General features: G+C 28.6%; 1 protein-coding gene across 1 annotated transcript in view; it reads left to right on the top strand.

Moving 5' to 3' along the window:
* LOC140674304 (fatty acid synthase-like) overlaps positions 1-3956 on the top strand; it is a 21118-nt gene extending 17162 nt beyond the window's left edge. The window contains 6 exon segments of the mRNA XM_072907761.1: positions 1-552; positions 554-659; positions 783-1252; positions 1811-2065; positions 3401-3652; positions 3743-3956. The exon segment at positions 1-552 is cut by the window's left edge and continues 174 nt beyond it. Of these exon segments, the coding sequence (XP_072763862.1) occupies positions 1-552; positions 554-659; positions 783-1252; positions 1811-2065; positions 3401-3652; positions 3743-3826 (1719 nt within the window). The 3' untranslated portion in view covers positions 3827-3956.
* The last annotated feature ends 10312 nt before the right edge of the window (positions 3957-14268 follow it).

Here is a 14268-nt window from a genome sequence, read left to right as displayed (position 1 = left end):
TCGCGAACTGGAATAAAAAATGGTTATCAGCGCATAAGAGTTCAATTGTGGAAGTTGTACGGTGTAAACATACTCATTGTTACAAATATTGATGTCTCTAATCGTAACGATTGTGAACATCTCTTGCAAACTGCTGAAAGAATAGCACCGGTGGATGCGATATTCAATCTCGCTGTGGTGCTAAAAGATCACATTCTGGAGAATCAAACCACGGATACGATTGCGGAATCCTTCAAATCGAAAGCCTGGGCGGCGCAAATTTTGGATAAGTTATCCAGAAAGATGTGTTCTAAACTACAACACTTTGTAATGTTCTCTTCCGTTTCTTGCGGCAGAGGAAATGCTGGACAAACTAATTATGCTATGGCCAATTCCGTCATGGAGAGAGTATGTGAAAAAAGGGTAATGGATGGATTACCCGGATTGGCAATTCAATGGGAAGCTGTAGGTGACGTGGGACTTGTCGCAGACATACAAGAAGAAGACAAAGAACTTATTATCGATGGTACTTTACAGCAAAATATATCCAGCTGTCTCGACAAACTCGTTATTTTTTTTGCTTCAAAGCTGGCCAGTCGTAAGCAGCATGATCGTTGCTGAGAAGAAAGTTGAATCTTCCGGACTTAACAATATGGTAGAAGCAGTCGCCAATATTCTAAGTAAATATTTACACATGCGCAGACTCGGTTGCTTGTATTGCTTATATCATCATTATTATAATGTTCAACTTTTGCATAAAATATAATAAATTATTTACACACATTTTAATTTTATACCATCAGATATAAAAGACGTAAATATGATAAGTCAAAGTAAATCTCTGGCTGCGTTTGCAGCAGACTCTGTGATGGTTGTGGAAATCAAGCAAACCATGGAACGAGAATATGATATCTTTCTTACTGCACAAGAGATACGAAACTTGACTTTTGCAAAATTAGTTGCTATGTCCAGCGCAAACAACGATAATGCGCAAGCTGAACAGTCAATCGAAATAACGAAACCAGATAACGTTAAAAAATTATTCGGTATTGTAAGGGACGAGGATTTCATAACAGAAATTTGTTTAAATCTTTCGACTAAAAAAAAAGAAAATATTGTTTAAGTATTTCTTATACCAGGAATCAATGGCTGTGGAACTGTATTTAAACACTTACTATCGAGTGTTAAATTTTCTGTAACATCCCTACAATGTAGCACAAACAATATTGAGGCTACAAACATAATATCGGAGACGACAAGTTATCTTTTGGAGGTATCGCGTAACCTGAATTAAACTTATTATTTTTATTAAATTTTTTTATGCTGAATTTAAATTCGGCCGTAAAATTGTTCTAGCATGTTAATATAACTTTGTCTGTTATTAAATGAGTTTTATAACTTTTGTTTATTTGAAATATTTTTTTCTAAATGCATTGTTTATGAGATATGTGAACGTTTCTTTAAAGTTACTTTAAAGTTACTTTATATGTATTCTGTTGTATTTTTTAGATTTTATGTTAAAGTATAATTATTAACCATTTTTGTAATAGGTTTATAAATTATGTTTACTTTATAAGTTATAGAATTTTAAATATTATCAAACATCTTCTTAATAGTTCTATTGTTTTTCTCATAATTGTGACACGCTAGAATAATTCTGCGGTCTGATTCAGCATAAAAAAAAATCTATAAAATATTATAAGATCGATTTAAATGTTAAAATTTTGTTGAACTGTAATTTTATGTTTTATTAATTGAGAAAGTGTGTATTATGTATTTTTTGTTAAAACCGTAGACTTAAATTTGCTGTATTATTTTAATATTTTTGCAGCACGTATCGTCAAGATTGAAAGATGGAAAAGATTTTGTAATAGTAGGATATTCTTTCGGGTCTATTTTCGCAATTGAGTTAGCAAGAAAATTGGAGTCTATGAATTATAAAGGGCGACTTGTACTCATCGACGGTGCTCCTCAACAATTGCGAATAATGTTTAAACATTATATATCATATTCTAACGACATTGAACTTAAAGTTGATATTTTAACTACTCTTATGGAAGTTTATAAAGCAGGAACCAGTGAAAAGGTATAATTTTTTTGCTAAAACTTTTGTTTAGGGGAAAATGCTTCAATGATTTTGACCTTGACATATGTTGTCAAGATCATCACTCTGAGTAACCTTCAAAAAGTTTCAGCTGTCGTTTGTTATTTTTTAAAAAGTTATAAACAAAAAAAGTTTTATTTCAAAAGATTAGTTTCTCGACACCGTGTACATTTGAGAAATAAACATATGATCTGCTATAAAGGAATATAATATATATCTAACTTATAATAAAGCTCGCTATTTTGTTTTGATTTATGATATCGATCAATTATGATATGAATTGAAGCGTCAGTGTGCTATAGATTTTTATTTTAGATAGTTGAAAGTTTATCAATTTTCTGAATTTTCAACGTGCGTTTACACAAATTTTTTAATCTGATACACAATATTGATTCTTTATGAAATTTTTTGTGTGTTAATAAAGTCATTCGTGAATCTATTTATTTAATGAACCGATTTATATAAACATACATTGAATGAGTGGGAGCGAAAAGGAGATCTTTTCTTACTGTTCCAACTATCTAATATAGAAATCTATGATTCTGCCCCTCTTCCTGCAACCTATCTCAAAAAAACTAACCTAATCTGTATCTAAGGCATGATATAGATTATGCTTTATAACTTGGATAAGATTGGGTTGGGTTAGCTTTTTTTTGGTTAGTGTGGTGCAGGAGGCGAAGGGCAAAGTTCCTCTCTCTCTCACGCATTCAATCTATTACATTTAAATAAATAGATCCATTTAAAGTACGCTTTATCAAACATACATGATGTGAAAAAATTGTCTTATTTATGAAATTTTTTTGTTTATGACTTTTTAACATATAACGAGCGACAGCTAAAACTTTTTGAAGGTTATTCAGGGTGATGACCTTGACAACATATGTCAAGGTCAAGAGCATTCTTCTTCAAACAAGAGTTTTACCGTCAACAGTTATTAAAAAACAATTGAAATTAAAAGTCTTTAACTTTTTGCGATCTAATATTTTTGACATTTCATTCCAATAGGTTTATACGCAATTCAATTATTTCCATTTATATCCTATGACTTGTATGTTTTTCCATATTTCAATAGTCTGTCATATTACATAATACACATAGAAAAAAAAAATCTTCATAAAAGTGTATGCAATCATAATACTACAAAAAATATTTGCGGAATCGCTAGAATGTTTGTAATTAATTATAAATTTTTATGTCGAAATAGACTTATAGTCTGGAACAAAAAGTATTGTTGAGATTCAACAGGACCGCAAAAAGTCAAAGTCTAGAAAAATTTTTAAAAGTCATTTAAAAACTATATAAATTCTTATTCGACAGATTCTAATGATACTGAAAAAATGTAAAACTTGGGAAGAACGGTTCGATATTTTTGCCAAATACTTTTTAGTAATAAATACATCGCTTTCATTCAAAAATCTAAAAACATTATGTACAATAATATATAAACATATTGTCGCTATTCGACAATACGATTCTTCTATACTACCGCGTATTAAATCACCTATAACGTTGCTAAAAGCTAGCTTATTACATGTTCCTGATATTGAAGAGGATTATGGTTTGCACAAGGTATTTTAAAAAAGTTTTGCTGTTAGGATCCACATCCAATAAATTCATTTTAACAAAACTTTATCATTAATAAATTATATTATATTTAAGATAACTCAAAGTAAAGTGGAAGTACATTATATTGAGGGTGATCACATAACGATTTTGAGAAACGAAAGTATCAACTGCGATTAATGGCGAGACACTATGATTAATAGTGATCAACTGTGGTGTACTATAATATATATTATAATGTACTGTTTGGTGTCGCGGTTTTTTGTGCACGTTCAACAAACATATTAATAAAATATATGTTTTAATAAAATTATTTAATACAAGGCGTTTCTTTAATTGTCCACAAATGATTTTTTAAAACTCATTTTAATACCCTATTTTTTTATATTATTTCTTAATTTTCTTTTGCTACTAGATTTCTCGCATATATGGTATAAATATAAATGTTATAATTATAATATATATTATTTACCTAAATACTGATTCCTGTGTGTGTGTATATATATAACTTGTTCGCCAAGGAGCTATTATTATAGAAATTTTGAATCACGCATCGATAGCTGTTGTCGTTAGATCCTACAAAAAGTTTAGAAATCGAGAAACCCTGATTGGTTCATAAAATTCTTCCAAGAATTTGTAGCGTTTAGTCCACTACAGTTGTTGTTTGAACGGGGATTTTCGCAAAAGTGCGTAACCGTTCCATATTTTTTGAAATCCCTCTTTCTTCCCTTCCTCCCTCCCTTCTTTTTTGAAAAATCTGATTATTCAGTTTTTTTTAAGTTTGTAACATTATTAACTTATAGAATATCAGAAAGAAATAAAAATAAATCTCTTTTTGAAAAAAGCATAATTATGTTTTATACATAATACTTTTTATTTTAACTTACTATATTTTTATTTTAATATCGAATCAGTTTTAATGTATTATAATTAAATACTGTATTGTAAATATATTCTTTTTTTTTCAATCTCTTCTATTCATGTGCTAAAGGTTAATACAATTGAAAATTGAATTTTTTTTTCATGTATAGATTCTTTTTTTATATTGTCTTAATTATATTTTGATATATGAATGACTGCACAAGGGCAAATTTAATCATCATAATAATTTTTAAATTTAACAAAGTTGTTACGTCCTGTCGGCTCCACGTTTTTCCTCCCACGAAATGAACAATAATCGTCTGATCGGTCACAAAAAACGGGTCGTGCAATAGAAAAGAACCGTTATTATCAAATGATGTTTAGACCTACTAAAAACGATAGCTAAACAAATACCGGAAGAGATCAATAACGAAATCCTCTAAACAACGAAACAGACAAACACAGCTGCATAATCTTAAGAAAGAAACAAATAATACCGCTACGCACTGTCGGCTCCACGTCTTTACCTCCTATAAATATAAAGCAATAATTGCCCGATCAGTCATAAGAGGGTCGCGGAACGAAAAAATGTTTTAAACATTGAAATCGATGTTCAAAGAAATGACCGAAAAGGATCGATAGCGAGATCCCCTAAATAAATAAATGTATAAAAGCAGCTGCATAATCCCAGGAGATAACCAAATGAAGAATCTCCAAATTTCCTAAGAGGCCGTACAGAGCCCACCAATCAGCAACAATCAAAAATAAGGAGGAGAAGGATCTCACCGAACGACAGCTTTTGCTCGTCAAGATCTCAAAAATACTCCCGCCCAAATTGTTAACACGCCCTCAAGATTTAATATAAAAAGGGAAGACTCGCGCATTACGATGAAATCCAAAATTTAAAATCAGTTGACAGTACATCAGATTCATTTCGGTCGTTCGCTGACTCAAGCAATTCGTCTACACTACGGGAGTTCCGTTTACGTTTTAAAACCTATTAGAGTCAGTGCTCAACAAGACCACCCGCCGAGTAAGACCACAACTGGAGCCACAACTACACCAGCAGTTAAAACGCAACCAATCTGCCCAAATAGTAAGTTTAATTTCCTTCTCTTTTGTTTTTTTCTCTCATCGTCTCCTTTCCCCTTTATTCAACCTTATTCTTTATTTAAAATGTCTAAAATCGCGCCGACCCGCCGATTCTCGCGAGCCAACCGAGACCATAGATCGGACGACACGACCGTGTGCGAAATCACGCCGTACATACATAACACTGTTCGTAAATCTTTATTATTATTATTTTTCTTATTATAAACTATTGTACAAATACCAACCAGAATAAAATCTTTAGAATCGCACTTGTTCCCCTTCTTTTCTGGTTGATAACCTCCGTACCTAACCTAACACCCGCGATCCACACACACAAACACACACACACGCTCATACAAATAATTTGAAGGCCGATATCAATAAGATTATATGTACAACGTTAGGAATTAATTGAATAAATGTTAAATTAAATATTAAATGATCGGTAAATTTATTTAACTCCCTCACTCTCTCCACGCAAAAGATCACACTTGGTCCCGTCTTGCGTAAAAAAGATTCGATTCTCTTACCAAAAAGGGACCACCGAGAAAGCGTTCGCATAACAGAGTAATAACGACACCCGTCGTTTACCTGTTTGCTAACCTGCAGCTCGCTCGACCGAGTCACTCGTCGATAAGACTTTTGACATCGGAACAGTTCTTGTTACGCCCTTCCTCTGACCCATCCTCTCTACGGGCCTGGACGTAACAAAGTCGACACGTTTGAGTTTGAACCATTTATTGCAACAAAAATTATGCTCTATGGAAGACCAATTTAGATAATTAATTTGAAAAAAATAAATATCCCGAATCATGAAGACATCAGGGATAATACCATTTTAACCCCCGATTTAACTTCTCGCCCATATATTACATCTGGCAGCGATATAGGTATTTGATAACATTTTATTTTATAAAAAACTTGTTTTAAAATTGTATAATAAAAATTTCAGTTTAATAATATTTAAAATATAATTAAATATTTTTAATAAATATTTAAAATAGAAAACACACATAGGTCTGATTTTAACTCACCTATTTTATTTCCATCATAATTATGTAATTGCAGTGATTTGGTACGCAATTTTTATTTTAAGAGCGCAATAAATATTTTATAGGGTAAATTAGATTATGATCGCCATACGGAAAAGATGGCTATAGGCTGTAATTTTTTCAATAATCGCTACATAGTGCGCTTTTTTAGTCATTATCAAAGATAATCGATATTTACAGTAGTTTATGTGCATACATTGTTCGAAATAAAATAAAAATATTATGAATTTTATATCATATTTTTACTTTTGACTACCCGCTAAGTTTTTCATTTGTCCACTAAAAACTGTTATAACGTCGAATAAATTAGAGTTTAGTTATCATAATTGACGTTAGACATATTATAAAGATATGTAAATTGTTATGTGACCTATAATTTTTATTTTTGTTTCCACTATTTTTTATAAATATTATGGCCATCTTTCTGTCACTATGGTCATCTTTTCCTTAAAAGTTGGGTAAGATGGCCAATGCTTATGTTGTACTATTTTGATAAAATTTCTATTAAATATTTTCCTATTAATTTCGATAATATTACGTAATTTAAGCTTCAGTGAAGATAATATGTCAAACATTATTAAATTCAACAAATGATTATTAAAAAATAACAAAAATAAAAGTATGTTTCTTGCATTTTAAAAAACTATGGCCATCTTACTCGTGTTTACCCTATACATTTTTAAAAATTGTTGATATAAAAAATTAATTTTTTATAAACAACAATTAATACCATTATCTATTTTAATTTTGTTGCTTTATATATCTAATATTTTTTAGTCTTATCACCTAGCATGAGCATGTTCGTGACTAAATTACTTTACATATGTTGATATCAATCAATCACTGTTTCTACTATTTTCGGCTGTACTATCAGTCTAACAATTGGGAAATTAATGAAAATATTCCCAGATTGGTTGACGCAATAACTAAATCCGAAATCAGAAATCTTCGTTTAATTCTAGACAATCCGCACTCATTGCTCTCAGCAAAAAAAGAAATGGAAAGAAAAAATTGAGAGTTCCTAGAGTTGGAAAAGACACTGCCGATCGATCAGCTGTTTGAAAACGTAGACGTCCAAGAAATTTTGCAATCGGACAAGAGTAATCTATCTGATTTTACTGAAGAAGATCTGCACCTCGGCAAAACCGTGCATTGCGCTCGTATCAGTATGAAACTAGCAAAGGACATCATAGCCGGTGCCATTACCATGTTTTTCGCCGAAAATCTAAAGCATCTTTTCAACCAATGAGTGACATAGATCACACTGAATGCAGAAATTCATATATATATATATATATAAAATAAAATATATACATTTACATATATTTATATATGCTTATAAGATTTAATAAATAATGTACAAAATTTGAAAATGAAAATTTTCTGCTGAGCAAATCTTCCCTTTTTTTTACTCAAGTTAATTATTAATTTTAATCTTAGAAGAGAGAGAGAGGCTAAAAGTAAGTGTTTTGTGCAATATAAAATTTATGAATCTCGAAATATATTAGATGTAGGTATATATAAACTTTTGATTTAGATGATTTGTGTAGTTCCTTCTTAAATAAAAACTTACTTTATGTATAATAGCGCATGCTCAGAATTTTTTTTTCGAAAGTCAAATATCCATTAAAAAGTTATTACTTGAATCTGTTATTTGATTTCTTTAAAAAAATCTACAAATGTTTAAATGTTCAAGAAAAGACCTCGTAGTCTCGTAGATGTTCTTTTAAGAATTCACTTTGTAAAATTCACTTACTTTTGTATTTAAGATTTATATTTTAGTTTTATATAATTATTTAAATAGAAGTAAATTTTAATATATTTTTATATATTTTATATATTTATATTGCAAAACGTTAATTTATTAATTATAATTTTTTTTTATTGTTAATATTATTTTTTATTTTATGGAAGAAGCACTTTGAAGTAGCGTTTCATTGAAATTTAATGTATGTATATGCACAATTATAAATGTATGTATTTAAATAATAATAACTTGTAGAATTTCGTAAAATTAAATTTTTTTTTATTTTGTAAGAATTCAGAACTTTATCTTTCTTTAAAAATTATATAATTATTAAAATTATTAAAATTAACTGTACTGTTCCACTATTTAATCTTAAAGGAAAGAGATAAAAGTATCATTTATATAAAATATTTAAATCTTCAAATAAATATAATTATTGTTTAAATATAATTTTCTTTATTTTAAGTTGTTGTTATAACTGTAAATTATTGTTTCTATAATGTATTACAATTAAATCTTTACAATTCCTCTTTTTTACGTGTTATGCTTATAATATATACTAAAACTACGTGCAATATTTTAGATTAATATGGAGAGTCTTATCGTTTTATAAATATTTATAAATTTTCAAACATTTTCTTGATGCAGCAGAACGTGACTACTTTGCGATGAAAATTGTGCGCAAATATCAAGTAATAAATGATAAAATAAATATGTAAATGCGATGTTAATATATTCGATGATCTTTCAGGTCATAATGTACAATGTAAAAAATATTTCAACGTAGTTTTCCACATTTCGAAAAAAACACGATAATGCAACGATGCAACCTTTCGTAAGTTAAAAAATTGAAAAATTCATTAAATCAAGCAAAATCAGTATCATGAGTTATTTTATGAGAATATAAAAACATAATTAAATAAATGATAAAATTTATATTTTATATAAATAATTATTAATTCATTGAATTAAAATAAAAAAAATTTAATTATTTAATTGTGTAAATTAAATTGACGAGAAGACCTTGTCAAATTTTTTATTTTGATGAAACTATAATATATAATATATAATATATAATGTATACATACATAGTTAAATGAATTTAGAAATTTTTATTTGCTGCTAAAATTATTACAACAGCGAGTGTATTAATTGTATAATTAACAGCAAGTGTGTATGTGTGTGTGCGCGCGAGCGACTTTCTGCTTTGTAAGCTCTGCAAAAGAAAAAGGGAAATTAACACGTAATACCTTGTCATATGACTCTTTGACATTCAAACTAAAAAATATAATTATTATGTACAAATAACCATATAATAACAATTATTCGATGCATTGTCACTTAACCTTTGGATGGCTAAATTGATTAATTTTTTTTCTTTTAGAATTGAATTTTTTAAAGAAGCCGCACAACTATCCTCTGATGACATTCATTTTAAATCTGTGGATTCTAATTAGCTTTAAATTTGAGTACAATCTTTATTAGATTACCGTTGTATTTCAGAGTTGTATAATCAAAAGAAATGTAAAATCAAAAGAAAAACGGAAAGCACTCAAGATCCGTTCATCGAAGTCAGTGAATTTATTGAAGGATATTTATCTTATTTTTGCAACGAGATATATTTATAATTTGCATACAGCATCCTTACGCTAATTTACAACTTTAACGCATGCACTGATTAAATCATATAGACACGATACTATTTGTCGGTACGTTAAAGCGTAATTGAGCAATCCCTGATAGCACAAAAAAGTTGCTACAACATTGCAGAGACTTAACACTGAAATATTGAAATTGTTATAGTAGTTACATTGCGTAATGTCTCTGAAACATTTTTGCAAGCTTGCAGCAACATCAAAATGTCCGCTACGATCCGCAAAGAACGTTTCTAAAGTATTATACGAAAATGTTTATGAAAGTTTTCAGTAAGATTGATACAATGTCCTTTTTTGTTTCATTAGAAACATTACAAAAATGTCAAAAAAAAACGTACGTACAGAAATAAATATTTTATTAATATAAAAATACAAATATTTTATTAAATCATAATAATTTTATTTGCAATTTTTTTAAATACACAATATATTAATAATATATTTTTTTTATTATATTATTTATTTCTATTTATTATAAGTATATAAATAGATTTATTATTATATTATAAATTAATATAATACATATTTCTGTTGAGTACTTTATTGATACTCAAAATGATAAATGTATTCACGAATATCCCTCTATAGTGCCAATATATAAATCTAAAATTGAAAGAAATATTTATAACTTTAATTTCAATAAATATTATATATATATATATATATATATATATATATATACACACTATATATTTTATGTCTAAATATCTGTTTATATATGTTCATGGTAATTATAATTATAGTCAAATACTACGCATTATTATAATATCTATAGTAGTACGCTAGAATATAATTAAGAATTTAATTTATTCTAATAATCAAATCTTTTAATTTATTCTACTTATTCTATTTTAAGATATTAATTTTTGATTTGAGAAATCTATCAAACCAAAAATTAAAAATATTTAACAGAAATATCACATATTATAAAGTCACATTTTAGAAACCTTTACAATTAGAGAAAAAAGACAATCGTTGTTCGATGCTACTCGAAGTCTTTATGTAAAAAAATAACTATTTATTATTATTACTCTATTTTTGAGTATGATAGTCAATTTTTGATTAAACAATCGAATATGCTTATAATTTTTACACACAAATTTCAGAAACTTAATCTCCTCTTTCGGAGGTTAAAATACTATTATAAATAAAATCGATATTGTAACTTATTTTCATATTTTTATATGTTAATTATAAGAATTGTATATACCTTTTACGTAAGAATGTCCAACGTTCGAGACAAAATAATGTTATATTGATACCCAGCTGGCGCGTTCAGTGACATTAGAAAACAGAGACGGTTATTCACACGCACACAAAAACAGCGTATATGTGCTGCGCAGGCGCTCTGCTGATTAGCTAACATATAGTCTCAGAAATTTTGCAATTGTAATATTGCAAAATATTACATTGCAGAAACATTTTAAATATAAGATTTCAATCAAGCTGATTGCAGAAATATTACAATTGTAATATTTAAAAAAAGAGGGTCTCAGAGATATTACAAATGTGATGATACACAATTGAGACATTGAAACGTCTTTACAATATAACTATAACATAACTAAAACTTATTGTGCTCTCAGGGATTATTTAAATTAATTAAATCAATTTAGTAGAATGAATAAATTAATTAAATCAATTTAATAGAATATTCTATATCAATTGTCAATTGATCCACTACTATCTATAAATAGAAACCTAACAGATGACTGATTTTAGTATTGAGATGATAGACGCTCCCTTTTCCTCGGTGAGTCTCAAGTTAGCGTGACACGTGTTGATCCTGCAACAACGAAATATCCGGTTTTATAACGAATATCGGACTGATGTTAGGCGTCTGTTACTCACGGAATAGCTCGCGATCTTTCATTGCCCATCACTGTAAATTATTATTATTATTAAACACTAATTATTATTAAACACTGCATAACACTGTCTTCATGTCTCAACTTTCCATTTGCCAACTTATATATATATATATATATATATATAATATTATTATTTTTATATAGAAAATTAAAACAATTATTTTGTACAACAGTTTTTTCAGTTAAACTGTTTCTATTTCAAATTTCATAAGTTTCCTCAATTCGCACTTGGCGTACAATTTTTTTATTTTATTATTATTTTTGTAGAATATTTGTTTTGAATTTTTTTTAATATATTACTTTTTTTTTTAAATAAAAAGGAAATTTTGTAAAGATATCATTTTTTGTAGTTTTAAATTACATTAATAATTTTAATTAATTAATTTAAAAAATTCTTATAAGTAGTTTATATGTAGATGTAAATAATATATATATATATATATATATATGCAGGGTGCGGCGCTAGAATCCGGACAAAAAAAATTTTTTCGAAAAAGATTATACACATATTAAATCCAACATGAAACATACAAAAAAAAATGCTTTTATATACAATACATGTTGGTGGATTCTTTCGGAATTTCATTTATTTAATATAATCTTTCTGTGCTGTTATTATCTTCTCAATTCGCGGTCCGGAAGAAAACCATATTAAAGTGTTTCGACTTATTAGTAACCCTTTCAACAACGCCCCATACATAATAGTCCAGAGGGTTCAAATCGGGGCTGTTAGGAGGCCAGAAGTCCTTGAACCAAAAGAGCTCGACATTATCTGACGAGTAAACCTACCTTTGTGTAACTCGGCGATTTTATTAAAACTCAACATACTTGTAGAGCAGTCAAAAATAATAGATACGTATTTTTTTATATCGGCAATGGTGCAGTTTTAAGGGTGAAAATTACCTCTTGTATGTATACGAATGCGTAGTCAACTCCTTGTATTTGAACTCACGATATTAAAGAAATTTTGAATTTTGAAAATGGTTTTGGAGTTTTTATACCACTGAAAGCAAATTTAATGTAAAAATTATAGAATTCAAAGTGGCGGGTCCAATATGGCGATCTGGAAAACAGATTTATCTCGCTCTTTGCCGAACCCAGGAATAATCGACGAGGAGGAGAATCTATTCCTATTTTGTTTCTTTTTGTTTTTTTTAGAATTTTTTTTCATATAAAAAATAAAGAAATTTACATAAAGCGCGAGATACGAGAAGCGATGTTGCAGAAAATCAAATAAATCAATAAAAAGATATAAAAAATAAAAACATAAAAAATTAATTTTCGGAGAGCTGTCCCCGGATCATCCGAAATTAGCTCTTGAACTCTGTTTATGAGCTCCCGTCTTTGTACTTCTCTGCTGCTTATGTATCTTCTTTTTAAGTGGCGGATTCTTCTTCAGATTTCTCTGAAGCCGTATACTTTTGTACAATGTCGTAACTGTTGATCGGCGATATCCAAAGAAATTAAGGGGGGAATCTCTTTTTTTTGGGAAAAAAAAACAACTTTTTTGGGAATTTTTTTTAGCAAAACTATGCGCTGTTTTAATTTCATCTTTTCCAGATGTTTTTATTATATATTTATTTATTTAAAAATATTTTTTTTATTAAAAATATCGCCTGTTATTCCTGCCCTTTTATGATGCCGCGTGGAGTGTCTTAATCGCTGGTTGACACGATATCTACCCTTGAGATAATTTGAAACAAAAAATCAAACGGTGTTTTTTCTGTATACATGTAGTTATCGCCTGAACTAGAAGTAAACAAAAAAAAATTTTTTTGAGAAAATGGCGACTTGTCAAACTTAAATAATCGATTTTACTCTCAAATTTGGTAATTTTTTTTGCATATAAAAAAAAAAATATAACGTATCAACTTTTTCTTTAGTTCATGCGATAGAGGGATGTTTTCTGAACATACAGTTAAAATTTCAAGTCAATCGATTGAATAGTTTTTTAGAAATCATGTCAACCAGTTGTAAAGAACCTGTTTCGAGAATGCGTTTAAAGTTTCAAGTTGAGTTTGATGAAGATATATCAAGTACTTACAGCTAATCTGCTATACCAGGGCCGTACAGTATGCCTTCTTCTTTCTTTCTTTCTTCTTTCTTCTTTTCCTTTTGTCAACGCAATGAAATCTATTCACATTGTATTGACCGCGCAGCAAGGAGTACAAACAGCTGTTGTGCTCTTCAAAATATACCTGCGCGCCGAGTCGGTTTACGATTTATAACTTTCACAATTTAATTAATTTCAAATTAAAACTTTACAGAAATATTTTCAAGACCTTAAACTACAAGATTCCGTAAAAAAAAATCGATTTTTTTTTACCAAAAAAAAGAGTTTCCC

The sequence above is a fragment of the Anoplolepis gracilipes genome, chromosome 15 (assembly GCF_047496725.1).
Source record: "Anoplolepis gracilipes chromosome 15, ASM4749672v1, whole genome shotgun sequence".
Taxonomy (NCBI): Eukaryota; Metazoa; Arthropoda; class Insecta; order Hymenoptera; family Formicidae; genus Anoplolepis; species Anoplolepis gracilipes.
This window is presented reverse-complemented; position numbering and strand designations above follow the sequence as displayed.